The sequence below is a fragment of the Anolis carolinensis genome, chromosome 1, assembly GCF_035594765.1.
Source record: "Anolis carolinensis isolate JA03-04 chromosome 1, rAnoCar3.1.pri, whole genome shotgun sequence".
NCBI classification, from domain to species: Eukaryota; Metazoa; Chordata; class Lepidosauria; order Squamata; family Dactyloidae; genus Anolis; species Anolis carolinensis.
In genome coordinates, this window is record NC_085841.1 from 158,036,806 (window position 1) to 158,057,903 (window position 21,098).

Sequence of the window (21,098 nt, forward strand, 5' to 3'; positions counted from 1 at the left end):
CATTTGGTACACAGAACCTCCATGACCAAGAAAAATACTGGAGATGTTTGTGGGGAATTCACCTTGATTTGTAGCTGTTGTAGGTACTAGGATTTATAGTTCATCTGGAATCAAAGAACACTCTGGACCCCACTAATGATGGGCCTGGAACTAACTTGGCACACAGAACCCTCATAACCATCCAAAAATACTGGAGGCCGTGATAGGGGTTGTAGTTTACTTACACCCAGGACACACTATGAACCCAAACAATGATGGATCTGGACCAAACTTGGCATGCATACCCAATATGCCCACATTTGAATACTGGTGGGTTCTGACTGAGGGGAATTGGCCTGGACATTTGGAAGTTGTAGGTACTGGGGTGTATAGTTCATCTGCAATCAAAGAGGACTCTGGACCCCACCAATGATGGACCGGGACCAAACTTGGCACAGAGAACTCCCGTGACCAATTGAACATACTAGAGAAGTTTGGAAAAAGGGGAATTATAGTTCACCTGCATCCAGAGAAAGTGACCCCCACCGACAGTGGACCTGGACCAAACTTGGCACAGAGAAGCCCCCTGTGTAGTAAGTGGTTGTGAAAGTGGTCCAGCATTTTCAGTGTTCTCAGATAATACCGTGTTTCCCCGAAAATAAGACAGTGTCTTATATTAATTTTTGCTCCCAAAGATGCGATAGGTCTTATTTTCAGGGGATGTCTTATTTTTCCATGAAGAAGAATTCACATTTATTGTTGAACCAAAAAATGAACATTTATTATATACTGTACAGTAGTTGTCATCACAAACCAGCATAACCAAACTGTGAATCCTATCAAGAATTTCTTGTTACTACCATTATTTCCATGTACAACACTCTATGGTACGTACATTTCCCAATCTTGCATGCTCTGGTGTTCTGTTTGGCGGGCATGCTTCCAAACAAAAACTTGGCTAGGTCTTACTTTCGGGGGAGGCCTTATATTTAGCAATTCAGCAAAACCTCTACTAGGTCTTATTTTTTGGGGATGTCTTATTTTAGGGGAAACAGGGTATGCTGTGTTCAGGTTGGTTCATCAAGTGCTCTGCTATGGCTGACTTCTCTGGCTGAATCAGTCTGCAGGGCCTTTCATGTTCCTTGATTCGTGTGTGGGCAATGCTGTGTTTGGGGGTCCCTGTGTAGCCTTGTCCACAGCAGCATGGTCTACGGTAGACTCCTGCAGAGGTGAGAGGATCCCTCTTGCCCTTCGCTGAACGCAGCGAAAGCCTTTTTCAAACAGTATAATACTACATTGAAGCCCAAACCCCCTGGAGGGCCGGAGTCCGCCCACGCCTGGCTTAGCTGCTCTAGGATACATTTCAAAGGGAGCAGGAAACGCTCCCTCCCGCGAGCTCCGCTTCTCTGGCAGCGAAGCAGCCAATCCGAGAAGAGCGCGGCCAGCTCGCGCCTCGCGGGTGGGGAGGGGGCGGGGCGGAGAGAGGGGCTTATCAATGCTGTCCTGACTGCGCCTGCGCCCAGAGGAGGTTGGGTCCTACCTTCTGGAAGGCGATGCTGTGGCGCTTCCTTCCTCAGAGGAACAGAAGAAGCGGATGATGGCGGGGTGAGTCCCCTCCCTTCTCCTCCTGCGGGGTTTGTACCTGCCATGCAGTTGCACACGGGGCAGTTGCACACGGGGAGGGGACGTGCCTGCATGTCTGCGTGTGTGTGTGGAGATTGTTGAGGCCTGGAGTGCGCTTGGTGCATGGGAAGGTAGGCCTGGCTTGGGCATGGCTTGTGAATCAGTGAGCCTGTGGGGACACTCCTGCCATCCTGTTGCTGTATTTAGTGATTCCTCTTTCAAGAGCTCTACTCAAGCCCTGGTTGAGATGCCCAGAAAGGATTTGCAATGGAATGCGAACTCTGTCTCGTTCATTCTAGCCAGAAGTATACTTTACAAAATGTTGCTGTGAGTTTTCCGGGCTATACGACCATGTTCCAGAAGCATTCTCTCCTGACGTTTCGCCTGCATCTATGGCAGGCATCCTCAGAGGTTGTGAGGTCTGTTGGAAAACGATGCAAGTGGGGTTTATATATCTGTGGAATGCCCAGGGTGGGAGAAATAACTCTTGTCTGCTTGAGGCAAGTGTGAATGTTTCAATTAATCACCTTGCTTAACATTGAAAAGCCTTGCAGTTTCGAATCCTGCCTGGGGGAATCCTTTGTTGAGAGGTGTTGTCTGGCCCGGATTGTTTCCTGTCTAGAATTCCCCTGTTTTCAAAATACAGTATTCTTTATTTACTGGCCTGATTTTAGAGTTTTTCAATACTGGTAGCCAGATTTTGTTCATTTCCATGGTTTCCCCCTTTCTGTTGACATTGTCCCCATTCTTGTGGATTTCAGTGGCTTCTCTGTGTAGTCTGACATGATGGTTGTTAGAGTGGTCCAGCATTTCTGTGTTCTCAAATAATATTCTGTGTCCAGGTTGGTTCATAGCAGAGCACTTGATGACCCAACCTGTAATAACTTCATTTGTATCCCACCCTATCTCCCCAAAAGGACTCGAGGCAGCTTACATGGCAACACAGTGAAAAGTGAAATACATAAAATATACACAGTATTTAACCAAAATCAATAAAAACACAGAGTGACAAAATTACAATAAACAGGGGTTCATATAGAACACAATTGAAATGATATAACAATAAAACACAGTAATACATTATAATTAAAACAACTATACAAACCGAGTTTACCATCCCGGCCACAAGATGGGTTATAAATATCAGTATTAAAATGTTAATATATAGTTTTATATTTGAAATAAATGAATATTCCCCCAGCTCATACTTTGACTGTGAACAGTCAAATAGCTAAGAGAGGTCAGTTAGCAACCAATGATACACTAGGGAGGCAACCTTAAAGATGCTTATCCACACTAGCTCTTAGTATTCGATGCTGTATAATACAAACAACTAATAAGCAAGACATACCATAAATTGAAAATAATACATTAAACATCAACATCAAACAGTAATGAGACATTACCACCAAGTTAGGCAACACACTAAAGTTACACTTTAACTCAACTATTATATCAAGACATAACAGTTTTTGATCTTTGGACCAACTGAAGTTTCAAAGGCAGTCTCACGTAGAATGCATTGCAGTAATCTAATTGGGATGTAATTTGGACATGGACTGCCATGGCCAGATTTGGCTTCTCAAGGTATGGGCGCAGTGTGCACACAAGTTTTAATTGTGCAAAGGCTCTCCTGGCCATCACTGACACCTGAGGTTCCAGGTTCAGCGCCGAGACCAGGAGGACCCCCAAACTGCGGACCTGTGTCTTCTGGGAGAGTGTGAGCCCCATCCAGCACAGGCTGAATCCTTATTCCCTGGTCTGCCTTCTGACTGACCAGGAAGAAGTACCTCTGTCTTGTCTGGATTAAGTTTCAGTTTGTTTGCCCTCATCCAGTCCATTACTGATAAGACATTGGTTTAGGTTCAGGACAGCTTCCTTGGCATTAGGTGGAAAGGAATAGTAGAGCTGGGGGTCATCCGCATACAGGTGGCACAACACTCCAAAACTCTGGGTGACCGCTCCCAGGGGTTTCATGTATATATTAAACAACATGGGGGACAGAATGGAACCCTGAGGAAGCCCACATATCAATGGCTGGAAGTTCGAACAGAAGTGCCCCAGCACCATCTTCTGGGAACGGCCCTCCAGGAAAGACTAGAGCCATAGTAAGAGAGTGCCTCTCACTCCCATCCCAGCGAGATGATGCAGAAAGATACCATAGTCAATGGTATTGAAAACTATTGAGAGATCCAGGAGAACCAACAGGGACATACTTCCCCTGCCTAGCTATCTTCGTAAGTCATCTACCAAGGCGACCAAAGTTGTCTCTGTTCCATAGCCAGACCTGAAACTAGATTATGGTCAAGAACAACACCAGTTTTATCCAAGATGTCATCCAACACTGTTTGATTTCAGTCAAGGAGAAAGTCCCTCGAAGGATGTGGGATTTGCAGCCTTAAAAAGCTCATTAAAAACCTTCTTATATTGTCCCATCTTTTTCTTTTCTTCTCCTTCCAGCCTGCATTGTAAGTGGTTCTATAATTATTTTATCAGTTTACTTATACATACTCTATTTTTCCTTAGTTTTAATAATATCCATCCATTTACATATCTCAGAGTTAATTAATTTGTTAATAGGTCAGCAATACATACGTGGATACTTGTTATATTAGGTTATCGTGTACACAGATTCTCTGTGTGTGTATGTATATATGTGTGTGAGAGTGTATAACAGGTAGGGGCAAACTTCAGCCCTCCAGGTGTTTTGGACTTCAACTTCCACAATTTCTAACAACCTACTGTGCTTGGATGTCTGATCTAGTGTGAAGTTGTTGTTTTCATCCTCGTTGCAGGAAGTACAGGAAGGCGTGACCTTAAAAGGAAAGATATAGCCTTCCTTACCAGGCTTTGGGTGCTTTCCCCGTGCCTTCAGTTTGTGTCCTTCTTTCATGGTGGAGAAATGTAGGTCAGTAAGGGCAACAGGCCTGTTCCTTTTCTCAAGCAAGCCCAAATTTACAGCGCACTGGGCAGGGATTCCAGTTTCAAGAAGGTACAAAGCTGTGAAAGGAGAAATCTGCATTCCTGCTGTGTGTTTTCTTGGTTGTTCTCTCAGACCATGGCATCCTAGTGGCAAGGAAGGGATCAAAGGGGCCCCGGGGTTAATATACTTACAGGCTGCGTGCAAACTCTCTTTCTACGTTGTTGGTGTGGGAATGTGCTGAGAAACTAGGTGTTTGGGCCTCTGTAGAGCTTCAAGCATTCAGGAAAGACCATTATGTGAGACTCCCTTATTTTGCCTTTCCTCTGAAGAAATATGTGCTCATCAGTACCCACTTTTGTAGTAGTAAACAGCTATATGTTGTTGTGTGTCCTTATGTCATTCCCAGCTAATGAATACCCAAGGGGGGGGGGGGGAAGGAGGATTTACTTTATTTGTATCCCACCTTTCTCCCCATAGGGACTCAGGCCAGCTAATAATGAAATGACACAATACAATAGAATGAAAAAATAAGGCAACTAATATATATATGTGTGTGTGTGTGTGTGTGCGCGCGCGCGCGTGTAACCAAATTAAATATTTGCATCATGGTGTAAAATTTAAAATACAAATAAAATAAAATAAAAATGCAATTAAAATTGCATTTAAAAAGTAGGATGAACCTTTCACCTGGTTTTATTGGGATGATTTGATGAGTTGCTTTTGCCTTCATCTGAGGCAGGAAGAAAGTGTCTTGCCTAGGGCCATCCAGTAGATCTCCACGGCTAAGTAGGGGTGTGAGCCCTAGTAATCTAATGCTTTAACAACTATACAATGCTGGCTCCTATCTATATATATAAAAGGGTAATAAAATTTCAGCCTAGGACAAAACAACAAAACTGCACATCCCAGAAACACTAAACTTGGCAGCACAACCCCTCATCCATGCCTCTACGTTCATACAACAAAAAGAAAAGAAAAATAAAGTCCTAATTAGAGGGAGAGGAATAATTGTTTTTATCCAAGTGCTGCCAGTTAGAAGTCTAAGCTCCGCCCACTTGGTCTCCTAGCAACCCACTCAGCCCAGGGGACAGGCAGAGTTAGGCCTCACTTAGGCCTCTTCCACACTGCCTATAAAATACAGATTATCTGATTTGAACTGGATTATATGGCAGAGTAGACTCAAGGCCCTTCCACACATCTGTATAACCCATTTAGAATCTTATATTATCTGCTTTGAACTGGATTATCTTGACTCAACACTGCCAGATAATCCACTTCAGTGTGCATTTTATCCAGCTGTGTACAAGGGGCCTCATACTTCACCACAGCAATGCGTGGCCGGGCACAGCTAGTTACTAATAAAGGAATTGATGGGAATTATAAACCCTGCGCATGCTGCTCATTATATTAGTAGGTATCACTGTTAAAATATTCCTTGACACACCCACTTCTGGGATAATTGCATGTGATGGTATGATAAAATTAAATAAAAAGGAAGAAGAAAAAATATCAAAAACTAAAATCCAAGAAAATGAAAAATACAGATCAAATTAAAGAAGAAAAGGAAAATATAGAAATGACTTCTAATCTTCCTTTCTGTGGTTGTACAATATATGCAAATAGATATTCTTACCTCTCTTTAAAATTACAACATACAGTTGGCTTTCTGTCTCCATTGATTCAATATATTAAATATATCAGAAATGCAAAAAACAACCTTGATTTTGCACTTTTATATAACTGACACCATTTTACTATGGCATTGAATATAATAGGGCTCTAGCATTCACAGATTTTGGTATCCATGGGAACTGAATGCTAGCTAATACTAAGGCTGTACTCTATTCAATAGTCTTTTTCCTAATCATAAGAACTAAACATTACCAACTCATTTTCCTCCCGTCTTTCTTTTTGTGAAAAAAAGTCTATAAGGAGTTTCCAGATTTTGAGAAATGTTTCTAATGAACTTTCTCTAATTAAATCAGAATGGATGAATGAATTTAATTGTTTCGGTCACAGACCAAGAGTTAATTAAATCAGACAATTTTTCAATTTCTACTAAGTTCATCAGTTTCCACGACAATTCCATTATGCCTAGGAGTTTAACTTGCTCTCCTTTCATTTCAAATTTAGTCATTATATATTTTGGCAATTACATGTTCATTATATGTACACAATTGCATTTTAAATTCTGACTTGTTTTGTGCAAAACCTTAGCTCTTTTTAACTATTTTAAGTCTTTGCAATAACTGTAAGAAAGAATACCATTGAAATGTCATTGTTAACTGTTTCCTTGTTTTTGTTTTATATTCCCTTTGACTGATCTCCAGGAGGTCTTTGTAAACCAGCCATCTTTCTTTACTAATTGTTTCTCTGCTATAAAAAGCTTCACGCGCTGCGACCCATAAAGGTGTTTTCAGGCACAATCTGAGTTTATATCTATTTCATATCCTCATTAAGGCATGTCCCACAAAATAATTATTGAATTAATTATAATACTACAATATCCATTCCATCTAAAGCTCCTTGATAGACCTACCTCTAAGGTAATTACATCTGTATTATGCAACTATCCAGATGTTAAATTATAAACATTCTATTTGCTTGCAAGTCATAGTTAACATTTTTCTGTAACTATCAAAGGTTTTTGTTAATATAAAGAATAATTTTCCCCAAAAGGTTGAACCTTCAGCTTGGTTGTGGTTAGGTAATTAAGGAAATAGCATGCTTAAGTTTGCTTCACTGTTTTCTTATTTTACCCTGAAAGTTATTTATAAATTGGGAGCTATTTAATCAGACATAAGCAACTGCATTGGTGATAGGCATGCAAACTGTATGATGAATTCACTGCTGGTACAAGGCTGCAAAGATTATATATCTGGTCAAGGGAACGGGGATAGACTCAGGACTGATGGTTTAGTTGATGCCAGTGTTGTGGGGAAATGTAGTAGTGAGACTCTGAAAACACATTTAGATTGGTAGATCGTTGAAAGCAATTGGCCCCACAAAGATGGTTTTCTACCTAGTGTTGCCAGTTTTGCATTCAGGACTGACGGGACAGAGGAGTCTTAGTGTACAGATGAGATAGTGGTGTTGAAAGGAAGGCCTTATATTATTACAGATAGATAATATTTTGGGAAAAGATTGGACTGTAGAAAAAAAAGACAGATTCTTCCAGAACCAGACTCTAGATGTTCAGTAACAAGATGAGGGCAAGTGCAGCTTTTCAACCAAATCCTGGAGGCAAGTTGATGATGGTGTTTCTGAGGCTTTTGAGTCAAATACTGTAGAATATATCAGGGACATGAGAAGAAAATAGTTTAGGCATGCCTAAATGAGGCTGGGGTAGAAAATAGCTACAGGCTTTTGTTCAGGCTAGGACCTTCTGAGCCAAAACACTGGGGTTAGTATGCTTTCAATTTAACAGTCAACATAATTACAGTGAGCAAAAAGGAGAACAGCTAGGAAAGTGCTATACAAGGTATAAGATTTCATGGCCTAATGATAAATAGAAAGAACGGGGAAGTGTGTCTGTGTAAAAAGCTTAAAGGCCTGTCTTGTGTGTGTCCGCCTGAATTCTGCGTCCCTCCTCATTGGTTTCCTCACTCAATTCAAATATGTGCTGGGATCATCTAGACTGGCGAGTACAATGGTGCAATCAGCCAGATCATGTCTGGGACCTTGATAAGAGGATGTATTACACCTTTTTGAAAATCTTGTTGCAGATGATTCCATGAATTTATTTTAATTGTTTGAAAAAACACCAGCACATTGAAGTCTGTTATGAAGATCAGCAAGTATCAAGATGGATGTAGGAAAGTGGCCAATATTTACATTACTTTCACCTCAAGAAATAGCAACTATCCGGAAAGCATGTGTCTTTGGAACTTCTGCCAATGAAGCTATATATATAACCCACAATGATGAGGTAAGAATCTAAGGCAACCACATTAGTTTATTTTAGTACAGTAAAACTCCGGTTAACCGAGCCCCGGTTAACTGACCTGCTGCATTATCTGAGGGGCCGCTGGGGCACCCCTCCCCTCCTTCAGAAGGAGCCCACGAGCGCCGCTAGGCAGCAGCGCTTGTGGAAGTAGCTTGGGCCAGGGAAGTAGGCCACGAGCGCTCTGGCCTCTCCCTCTCCTCTCACGAGAAGGAGCTCCTTTGCACGAGAGGAGAGGAAGAGGTGGGCGCTTCTTCCTCCCTCTTCCTCTCCTCTCGTGATCGTGGCCTGCTTCTCTGGGCTGAAGGGAGAAGTTTCCCCCCTTCTGCCGGCGCTTAGGCCTTTAGAGAAGCACAAAGCGTGTTGCTAGGCAGCGGCACGCCTCACGCTTCCCTGGGTCCAAGCACCGGCCGAAGGGAGGAAACTTCTCCCTTCGGCCGGCGCTTGGGCCTTTAGAGAAGCGCAAAGCCTGTCACTAGGCAGTGGCATGCCTCACGCTTCCCTGGGTCCAAGCACCTCCCGTAGGGAGAAATTTCCTCCCTCATCTAGGCGCCTGGGCCTACAGATCGGGTTATCCGATTAAACCGGGTATCTGAGTTTCGGTCTGCCCGTTTAAATCGGATAACCGGGGTTCTACTGTAGTTGAACTGTCTTAATGAAAAAGATTGTCCTGCCCATAAAGCAGAAGTAACATAGTAACATAGATCATGTTCATACTGGGGGTGTTGATAAAATGATGAAATCAATTATAGAAATTGATATCCAGATAAATTCTTAACGCATAATGAAACAACTCTGTCCATATATCTTCTATGTTGGACTGTTACATCTCTCTAGCACTATTACACAATTAACTGGTTTCTACTTATTTATTTCTGTACACACGAACATCATTTACTCAACTAGTGAAATTTAAGTTGTACACCTTTAGTCCCACTAAATTCAATGGGGTGAACTTCTGAACAGACACCTAAAGCTGTATTGCTGTGAATATTTAATCCCAAATACAGTAGAGTCTCACTTATCCAACATTCGCTTATCCAATATTCTGGATTATCCAACGCATTTTTGTAGTCAATGTTTTCAATACATCATGATATTTTGGTGCTACATTTGTAAATACAGTAATTACTACATTGCATTACGGCGTATTGAACTGCCTTTTCTGTCAGATTTGTTGTATAACATGATGTTTTGGTGCTTAATTTGTAAAATCATAACCTAATTTGATGTTTAATAGACTTTTCCATGATCCCTCCTTATTATCCAACATATTCGTTTATCCAACGTTCTGCTGGCCCGTTTATGTTGGATAAGTGAGACTCTACTGTAATGCCATTATACTCAGTTGTAAATATCTGTAGCAGTGATATAGAACTCTTACCTTCCAGATGTGTGAAGCTTTACCACCTATAATTCTTTACAGTTTGACATGAAGAGAGTTGAGATCTAAAACAACTGGAGGGTCATAGACTGTATACCTAGAATATTTAGGAATGGGCTGTAAGTCCATACACTTTTCTGAGAAGGAATCACAAGGCAGAAAGATTACTAAGCATAACATGGGGAAAACTGTTATGTTTAAAATAGTATGTAAATATTTAAGAAATGAGAAATGATCATATTAGGAAGATGGTAGAAGAAATGTAAGATCTTTTACTGGTTTGTGGGCAATCATGGTAAGGTGACAGTATTGCCTGCATTTTAGCACTTGTACTAGCTTGGCCTTTCTTAAGTCCAGTGGAAAATCCCTAAAATGTATGTTACAAGCCTGTTTTCAAAAGTGAAATCCTTATAGATACACCCTGCATTAAAATACTAAATAAGCAAACTATAAAAATAATTAATAGCTAATAGATAAATAACATGATAATTTTACCCTAAACTGTTTGAGATCTCAAAAGTCAGTGTCCGCTATTAATGGACTACTTGTAAGCCGCTCCGAGTCCCCTCCGGGAAGATGGGGTGGGGTATAAAAATAAATACCCAGTTGGTGTTGGGGCAATTTCAAAGGGGGAAAAGCATTTGAAGATGTAAAACAACAATAGCAATAGCCACAGTTTAGCAGATCAGAAACTTCTTGAACTAGCAATTTCAGCAATACAGAGCAGAGTCAAGCTTTAAAAATTATAAAAGACTTTGTTTAAAGACCCACCTTTCTAGATAGGAAAGTAAAGCAGGGCCTAGCTATCTAACACTTTATTCCCTCAAAAGGACACTGTAACTGAAAACTAAACATCCTATTCATTTCCTAAATTTATTTATTTTTCTCTTTCTAATGTGTGTTCACACATATGCATGCACAATCTTTAACAGAACTTGGTTGACTTTCATCTTGATGGTCATTGTCATAAATAAAAGCATTAAAATGTCGGCTTTCTTTCAGGTTTTTGTATTTGGGCTAAACTGTAGCAATTGCCTGGGAACTGGAGATAACCAAAGCACCATTGTACCAAAGAAGCTTGAAAGCTTATCTGGAAAGCGGATTCGCAGTCTGAGTTATGGGAGTGGGCCTCATGTGGTACTCAGCACAGAAGGTAGGCGATCTTTTGTTTTTGAGCAATTCACTAATAAACATAAGGGAGGTTTCATTACAAAGAGGACTTGAGTGACTTGCTTCTGTTTTGGAAATGTGTCTGTGAGGAATTGTCTGATTGTGGTTGCTCTGTTATATTTCTTTGCTTGGTACAAATACAACTCTGAAGAACAGAAAAGGGCATTGCCAGCCTCTTATGCTAAACCTGCATGGGCTCCCTGTAGCTGCAGAGCCGCATGTATACCTGATTTGGCTTTCTGTCTAATTTCAGGTGTCCTCTGCATTGAAGGAGAAAGAGAAGATGGACAGACTCTAAAGCCCCTTCTACACTGCCATATAATCCAGATTATCAAAGCAGATAATCTGGATTTTATGAGTCTACACTGTCATATAATCCAGTTCAAAGCAGATAATCTGGATTTTATATGGCAGTGTAGATGGGTCTTACTTTATTTACCATATACCTCCTTGCCCCACTACTTTCAGTGCCTCCCAAAATATAGCTCAAAAGGGAATGTCACTTCCCACAGAGAAACTTTGTTCAATCCTGCTTTGTGTCTTCAAAATAAATCCACTTTTGCTGTTCAGTTCCAATTGACATGAACATTGCAGCTGCTTTTGAAGAGCATTTGGAAACTTCAGCTTATATAAGATATATCAAGAAGTTTCCAAGGCCCCTTCTACACTGCCACATAAAATCCAGATTATTTGATTTGAACTGGATTATATGGCAGTGTAGACTCATATAATCCAGTTCAAAGCAGATAATGGGGATTATCTGCTGTGATATTCTGGATTATATGGTAATATAGAAGTGGCCCAAGATAAAATATGCAAACCAGAGTGTTAAGTCCTCTGTTCTAACAGCTTCATTAGCTGCTGGTTCATTACCAAGCACAATTCAAGTTCCTTCCACATCCATATAACCCAAAATATCAAGGCAGATAATCCACAATTATCTGCTTTGAACTGAGTTATCTGAGTTATCTGAACTGGATTATATATAGATTTTATACAGCTATGTGGAACGTGCTGGTTGTGATCTATAAGATCCTATATGGTTTAGGCTATGCATCTTCCCTTATGAACATGTCTGGACCCCGAGACCTGCAGGAGAGGCCTTCAGTGTGTTTGGTGGCTACATGACAGAGGGCCTTTTCAGTGGTTTGCTGGGCATCCCCTGGGTAACCTCCTTGCAGATGGCCAATTCTCTCACACCAGAAGCGACTTGAGAAGTTTCTCAAATCACTCCTGACACAAAAAAAGAGTGGCTGCCTAAGATTTTGGAATCCTTCCCCCCAAAAGCTGGAATGGGCTCCCTCCTTGTCCTTTCATCAGCAGGTGAAGTTTTATTTATTCAAACAAGCTTCTAGAGCTGGAGGCATTTATCTGTGAGCACATATTCTTTTCTTTTTTTAAAATCAACTTTATTTCCTTTATATTTATTTATTATTTATTTGCGACATTTATATACCGCCCTTCTCACCCCGAAGGGGACTCAGGGCGGTTTACAAGAATATATATATACATTATATTATACAACTATATCACAATATTATTAGTAATATTGCATGTAATATAAATATACAATTATAATAGTCAATTATAATTATTATTACATTGTATTACATCATAATATTATTATTAATATTACATGTATATACAATGTATTATAATATTAGTGTAGTATAATATTATTATATATCATTATATCATTAAATTGATACAGGAGACATGGTGGAAAGATGTCTTCCCGGCCCCGCCTTCTTCATTCTGCTCCAGATATAAAACTAGCATAGCATGTTATTGCGGATAGGGGCCTCTAGCTGATGTAAAAAGACAAGATGGAAGTCTCTTCATGGCCCCCTCTTAGCTCTGGCACCCGAGCGTCAGTTGGAGATGGTGGGAGGGGCCTCAGCTGATGTAAAAAGACAAGATGGAAGTCTCTTCATGGCCCCCTCTTAGCTCTGGCACCCGAGCATCAGTTGGAGATGGTGGGAGGGGCCTCAGCCGATGCAAAGAGACAAGATGGAAGTCTCTTCATGACCCCCCCTTAGCTCTTATATAGTCCACAGTTGTTAGGGTTAGAGCACAAACCATTTTTTTTACCTGAGAGAATTCTCTCTTGAAATCTTGTTCTTTAGACATGACACTATGCCAGCTTCTGCTGGAAGTTGGCTATAAAATGTCCCTGGAGGACCTAGAAATTCCTAGGAAGAGCAGTTATATCAAATCTGTGAATTATAAGATCCACAAAAGTCAAACCTACAAATGTGGAGGTCTGAATATATTTTTAATTGCTTACTATGGTCAATAGTTTAATTCATTTGAGTATTGCTTTTTTGCATATTTTTAATTATATTGCAATCATTTAAATTTGTAAGAAACCTTGATCCCAATTGTTTAATTCATTTGAGTATTGCCTTTTTGCATGTTTTAAGTATATTGCAATCATTTAAATTTGTAAGAAACCTTGAGCCAATTATGAGGAAAAGGAAGTGTTGTTGTTGATTATAATGATAGAATGATTGTTTTCTTTTTTAGTGCAATGCCTTGGTAAATGACTGAAATTGTGTATAGAGTTTCTACTCTCTCACTGAGGCTCCTAGTACACTTCCATATAAAATCCAGATTATCTGCTTTGAACTGAATTATATGGCATTATAGACTCATATAATCCAGTTTAATGCAGATAACTTGGATTATCTGCTTTGATCATCTGAATTATATCGCAGTGTAGAAGGACCTGAGATAACTGCTGGTTTTGCCAGCCATAGCAGTATTAACCACATTATATTGTTTCTATTTGGAACATCAACATGGTTTCAAAATATTTAAGGCACTCGGTGATCTGTGCTGAGGTTGGACTGTATATTGAAGGATATTTTATGGAGTATTTTTGAATCTTTGGACTATAGGGATATGTTATGTTTAGTAGTAAGTTGCTTGTGTTTTGCTAAGTGCATTTTTTGCTAGTTAGTGTATGCCAGTCCCAGTGGTCTCTGCATCTAATAAAAACCACTATTATCCTATGGGAGTAGGCAGAACTATTGCAAGTTCAAATTTAGTAACTTGTATTTAGGTCTTATATATTTTTTTCTTCTGCTTCTGTTAGTTGGAATTGAAAATGTCACTTAATTATCACAATTTGTCAATACTATTATGCAGGAATTTGGTTCTTTATTTTCCATAGATGGTGAGGTTTATGCATGGGGACATAACGGATATAGTCAACTTGGAAATGGGACCACCAATCAGGGTGTCACGCCTATTCAAGTTTGTACCAATTTATTAATCAAGAAAGTGATTGAAGTGGCTTGTGGATCCCATCATTCTTTAGCACTGTCCTCTGATGGTGATGTAAGTAATCTTTCTTCATCTAGTTGCTAATACATTTGCTATTGAGAAGTATTCTTCTTACATGCTTAAATGTCCTTGAATTGTGATTGATTAGCTGCCATTAATTGACTTGTATTTCTATAGTGTTCCTGCTTGAAATCTTATCTTAGCAAATAGCGTGCTTTATGATGTAGTTATTGCATTTACAGAAGGAACAGGCTAGCATCGTGGCCATGAAAGTCTCTTTTTAAATAGAACCTTTAACCTGCTACATGTAAATATGCAAAAGGATGTGTAGGTCAAGGGTAGATTAAAAATTAGGTGGAAGGCGATATGAAACTCCTTCTAAACAATTTGGTTTTCAAATAATTACATCCTAACTTCAAGAGAAGCTGCTATCTGAATATCTTGCAACAGCAACATATTACATATCATTTTCAATTTCTTCAAGTACTAAGGAGTTGTACATGTTATATAAAGCCAAATTGTAGAGATTGACAATTGAAACTTGAGAATATTGGATATAATGTTTCTCAGACCTCTACAGCATGAATGTGCTATAGCTTTTTTGAGGAGAGACTAGAATCTAGAATCATCCGTGAAGTCATATTTGCAGGGATTAGAACTGGGCAGTTTCACAATCCCCGTTTCCAGCGCAAGCCTATTCAGCAGGTTAGGGATTTGGACACTTTCATTGAAAGGTTGAACCTGTGGTTCTCTTTTCCCTAATCTGTGGAGTCATTTTACCCAGCTGTACCTGGAAGTGCTTGGGACATTAGGAAGTAATTTAAAGCAAGGGGAGCCTCCTAGCTAACTCTGCTAAAGGAAGGGGAAAACAGAGGAAAAGCTGGGGGAGGGGAAAGGGGAGGTGAGTCCACCTTGTATGTGAATATATTTGTGCCTCTAGAAGGCAGATGAAAAGAGATTGCAGAAGGGGGTACTTACTCCTTTCCCACCCCCCTTAATGTGGCTGCTGCTGTTGCCTCAATGTCACCACTTGTCTTCTACATCCTCAGTCCTTTGGGCCAAGCTGAGAAGTAGGCAATTGGATGGACTTCCTACTGCAGCCCAGGTGCTTCTTGCATATCTGATTTGGAGGCTCTTCATCTTGAGAATAAGAAGTCATTAGGAGGTGGATAAAGCTCTTAACAGTTTCATGCGCAAGCCATGAGCACCTGTTGCCTCTGAGCTACTCTTTTCACCCTGTTAAATTATAGTACATAACCAGAACTCATTAATTTAGTGTGTGGTTAAAAGAGTGGACCATGTATTGAATATAAAGTTCATACTAGTAATTTAGAATTGATGAAAGAGTGGTTGTAGAAAGCCAAGGTGTCAAAAATTATGGGATCCCTGAAGCGGGCTGCTGTTATGTTATGACGTAGCAGAGCTGATCAAGAGCCCAATGCACAATGCATAACAATGCTAGGTGCACATCACGCATGCTTGCTTGTGTTCTGTTAGCCATCTTTGCAGTTCCTTAGCAGGAATTTGTTAGTACCTCTGCTACTTAGCGCTCTCTCTCTCTCTCTCTCTCTCTCTCTCTCTCTCTCTCTATATATATATATATACACACACACACACACACACACACACACACACACACACACTGTTATGTTAAGTAAAAATAATGACAAGGGATTCTAGTGCATATGTCTTAACCAAGATTTCATCTAGTATAGAATATTTATTTGAGGAACTCCTTCCCCAAAGAGGTATAGTCAGCCCCCTCATTATTGGCCTTTCGCTCCCAAGTGAAAAACTTTTTATGGAAGCAGGCCTTCCCCGATTACACACAAGACTAGTCACTTTGGTCAGATAAGGCCTCAAGGCTCATATAGGCAGAATTATGGGGCTCTGAATTGTTCATCTTATGTTTTAATGTTAGGATAACCTCCGGAGGTGTAGAAACTGACAATGATATATGTGTTTTTATGCTTATTTATATTTTTATAATTTGGGTGTTTTATTGTTCACAATGTGTGTTTTATTGTTCATATTGCGGGTTGTGGGATGGGGCTTTTGTATTATGTACCAGTTGCGGACTTACGTACGCCGCTTTGAGTCCAATTTGTGAGAGAAAAGCGGGATAAAAGTAAATAAATAATCATTGTAGTTGGTACTATGATGTGGTGTTGGCCACCCAGAGTCGTCTTCTTGTGTCATCACTGCAGCATCAAAATGCTGTAGCATTTTGAAAAGAAATGTATATCTGTAGTATGGAAAATGAAACATGCAATATTAATGTTGCACTCTCTTGTAAGCCAGGTACATCAATAGCCATCCAGGTAATCCATTCCCATGCTGCACAATTTTTAGACGCTTTAGAAACTTGGGGATAATCATTTATTTTGCTTCTGAAGGAACATTTTTCTTATAATCCCATGGTGTTGTTTCACTTTTTTTTGAAAAGGTATACGCTTGGGGCTATAACAATTGTGGCCAAGTTGGGTCTGGATCAACAGCAAATCAACCAACTCCTCGTAAAGTTTCCAATTGTTTACAAACTAAAATTGTGGTCAGCATTGCATGTGGCCAGACCTCTTCTGTAGCCATAGTAGATAATGGTGAGGTAAGTATTCTGTGATTCTCCTACTTTGGACTCAGCTTCTTGTAGAAATGCTAAACTACAGAACAAATCTGTATTCAGAAGACATGCCAGACACTCTTGTTCAGAGGTGTCAAACTTGGGACTCTCCAGGTGTTTGGGCCTCCAACTCCCAGAAGCTGTAGCCAGCTTGTCCAGTGGCCAGGAATTCTGGGAAGTCTAAAACACCTGGAGGGCCACACGTTTGACACAACTGCTCTAGTTAAACTGTGGGGCTGATTCTGTTTTAAACTATACAACTATGGACACTTCATTTTAGATGGCTTATGTTCAATTATGAAATATTACATACCTTCAAGGGTTTAGAAAATCTTTCTGAGAGCATCCTGGGGGCTTTAGAATGAAAATATAGAGCTTGCCATCTCTTTGGTGCCCTTCCAGTGGCATGATGGGAAAATGGGACAGGGGAAGTGGCCTTATCCTTTCTCACTCTGCATTCTCGATATAAAACCTACTCAAGGGTTGAGGAACACCTTGAGTGGCATGCAAGGTTTCATGGGTGAAGGGGAGACAATTCTTAAGATTTTGTTCATTTCATTCTGCTGAGAGACAGACAAAGGTATATTTTATCATTCTTGTTTGTATTGTATATAGAGAATGTATCTTAGCAGGATTTAAATTAGAGAAAGGAGTGTTAAAACTAGAGGAAGAAACATCAGTAAGACGTACAACTGACACCATATTACTAGTTGAAACTAGCAAACACTCAGAAGTGCAAAAACAGCTGGATTTTAAGAAAACAAAAACAATCGCCACTTAAGATTTAACTAATTTAAGGTGAGTGATGAAGACATCAAGATCATTGTGGATCTTTTAAATCATTGGTCAGTTGTCAAATAAAAATGTCACCTATAATTGAAGAGGTCAGCAGGAGGCTTAGATCAGTAACTACGTAGATAAGCTCCTTAAAGCCAAATCATGGCACAGCATTTCCATTCTCTGTTTGAACAGTAAAAGAACTGACAGGAAGAGAATCGATTCATTTGAAACATGTGGCAGGACAAAAATTCTACAGATACAATGAACAATTAAAATTGCAAACATATGGACTAAAGATCAAATTAATTCTAAATACACTCAAGAAGATTAAATGACAGCTGAAGTCTTCACATTTTGAGTTTATCATGAGAACGCATATCACGTTAGAAAAAAAGTACTAATTCTCAGGAAATTTGAAGGGAGCGTGAAAAGAGGAAGAGCATATTATGGATGGATTGAATCAACCAGTCAAGGAAGCCATGAATCTGAACTTGTAAGATCAGAGCACTTGATGAGCTGGACTCTTAGAAATCTCTCAGTCATAGGGTCGTCATGGATTAAAGCTATCTTCAAACAACTAACAATAGCACTTGTTCTTTACAGGTATCATCAGGGTAATGTTTGCCAACTCAAAACTATACTTCCAGATACCTTTTCTTTGCAATTGTCTTTTTGTTTTGGGTACAAACAGTATTTTCAGTCTCAGATAAAGTAAAATCTACAATTTATGAATTGTTTTTATGGAATGGCACCCATTTTCCATAAAAAAAGACTTAGGAATAAATCTGTATTTCCTTGAAAAGGGATATTTGTCTGTGATGGTCTTAGATTTAGCAGAAATGAGTGAGAAAATACAATAAATGACAATGAATTCCAACAATCAAAATATAAGATTGGAAATAAAGTAAAACCTCCAAGTATACACTGCCTGTTCCTCGCCTCCCTTCTCCAATTAAATGATTCCAATTAAACACGGGTTCTGTACTGTTTCAGGAGCAGAGAATGGTATTTCAGAGATACAGCCTGTTTTGATTTTTTTGAATTGGGAGAATCCAAGGCTCATGTTATATCCTAGGGACCTGCTTGGCTTTAGTTTCCAGAGCTGCTGCTGCTGCTCAGTCGTTTAGTTGTCTCCGACTCTTTGTGATCTCATGGACCAGTCCACGCCAGAGCTCCCTGTTGGCTGTTGCCGCCCCCAGTTCCTTCAAGGATACCGTTCATCCATCTTGCCCTTGGTAGGCCTCTCTTCCTTTTTCCTTCCATTTTCCCCAGCATCGTGATCTTTTCCAAGCTTTCCTGTCTTCTCATGATGTGGCCAAAATGCTTCAGCTTTGCCTCTAATATCCTTCCCTCCAGTGAGCAGCCGGGCATTATTTCCTGGATGATGGACTGGTTGGATCTTCTTGCGGTCCAAGGCACTCTCAGGATTTTCCTTCAGCACCAGAGTTCAAAAGCATCTATCTTCCTTCGTTCAGCCTTCCTTATGGTCCAGCTCTCGCATCCATAGGTTACTATGGGGAATACCATTGTTTTGACTATGCGGACCTTCGTTGCCAGTGTGATGTCTCTGCTCTTCACTATTTTGTCAAGGTTGACCATTGCTCTCCTCTCAAGAAGTAAACGTCTTCTGATTTCCTGGCTGCAATCTGCATCTGCAGTGGTCTTCGCGCCTAGAAATATAAAGTCTGTCACTGCCTCCACGTTTTCTCCTATTTGCCAGTTATCAATAGGTGTAGTTGCCATGATCTTGGTTTTCTTGACGTTTAACTGCAGCCCAGCTTTTGCACTTTCTTCTTTCACCTTGGTGATAAGGCTCCTCAGCTCTTCCTCACTTTCGGCCATCAGAGTGGTATCATCTGCATACCTAAGGTTGTTAATGTTTCTTCCAGCAATTTTCACTCCGGCCTTGGATTCCTCAAGCCCCACATGTTGCATGATGTGTTCTGCGTACAAGTTGAATAGGGAGGGTGAAAGTATGCAGCCCTGCCGTACTCCTTCCCCAATCTTGAAGCAGTCTGTTGTTCCCTGGTCTGTTCTTACTGTGGCTACTTGGTCTTTATACAGATTTCTCAGGAGACAGACAAGGTGACTTGGTATCCCCATACTACCAAGAACATGCCATAGTTTATTATGATCCACACAGTCGAAGGCTTTAGAAGAGTCAATAAAGCAGAAGTAGATGTTTTTCTGAAACTCCCTGGCTTCCTCCATTATCCAGCGGATATTGGCAATTTGGTCTCTTGTTCCTCTGCCTTTTCTGAACCCAGCTTGGACATCTGGCAGTTCTCGCTCCATGTATTGCTGGAGTCTGCCTTGCAGGATCTTGAGCATTACCTTACTGGCATGGGAAATAAGTGCCACTGCACGGAAGTTTGAGCATTCTTTAGCATTTCCCTTTTTTGGTATGGGGATATAAATTGATTTTTTCCAATGTGATGGCCAATCTTGTGTTTTCCATATTTGCTGGCATATGGCATGCATCACCTTGACAGCATCAACTTCCAAGCTTTTAAACAGCTCAGCTGGGATCCCGTCATCTCCTGCTGCCTTGTTCTTAGCAATACTTCTTAAGGCCCATTCAACCTCACTCCTCAGGATATCTGGTTCTAATTCACTCACCACACCGTCAAAGCTATCCTCTATATTATTATCCTTCCTATACAGATCTTCTGTATATTCTCGCCACCTATTCTTGATCTCTTCAGCTTCTGTTAGGTCCTTGCCATCTTTGTTTTTAATCATGCCCATTTTTGCCTGAAATTTGCCTCCAATGTTTCTGATTTTCTGGAAGAAATCTCTTGTCCTTCCTATCCTATTGTCTTCTTCCACTTCTATGCATTGCTTGTTCAAAAATAGTTCCTTGTCTCTCCCGGCTAACCTCTGGAATTGTGCATTTAATTAGGCATATCTCCCCCTATTGCTGTTTTTCGGTGGAAAGAAGACCCAAGTAATTGGGAGAAGTTTGTCACCTCTCCCTATTAGTTTCCTACAAGAGCCCCTTGCATACTGATATTCTAGATTAACATGTCCGAATGTGTGTATGTGATTCAGTTTAGATGCCTTTTTGAGTTGCCTTTATTAACATGCCACTTTTCAGTTTAATGAAGATCTGCCACTTATGGTAACGTTCTTTCCCACTAAGGTGAGATGCGTTGCATTTCTTTGTAGATTATGAACTGCATTTATATTAAATATAAATTATTATGCACACATATATAAGCCTTCTCTTTTTAATAGTACATTTCCTCTTTTTATACTGAAAATGATCCCCAGTGCCTGAGAAAAGAGGCAAGATAGATTCCCCCATTTGAGATTTTTTTCCCCTATTTTCCGCATGTGTTTTTATGGGAGCTGAAAAATTGTCACTGGCAAAAAGCATGGAAGTCAG

The 21,098-nt window shown here is 40.2% G+C and overlaps 1 protein-coding gene across 1 annotated transcript in view; it reads left to right on the forward strand.

The window, feature by feature from the left end:
• The first annotated feature begins 1,432 nt into the window (after positions 1 to 1,432).
• rcbtb1 (RCC1 and BTB domain containing protein 1) overlaps positions 1,433 to 21,098 on the forward strand; it is a 41,091-nt gene continuing 21,425 nt past the window's right edge. The window contains exons 1-5 of the mRNA XM_003215317.3: positions 1,433 to 1,584; positions 8,251 to 8,453; positions 10,855 to 11,005; positions 14,198 to 14,364; positions 16,757 to 16,915. Of these exons, the coding sequence (XP_003215365.1) occupies positions 8,331 to 8,453; positions 10,855 to 11,005; positions 14,198 to 14,364; positions 16,757 to 16,915 (600 nt within the window). The 5' untranslated portion in view covers positions 1,433 to 1,584; positions 8,251 to 8,330. The remainder of the gene's footprint in view (positions 1,585 to 8,250; positions 8,454 to 10,854; positions 11,006 to 14,197; positions 14,365 to 16,756; positions 16,916 to 21,098) is intronic.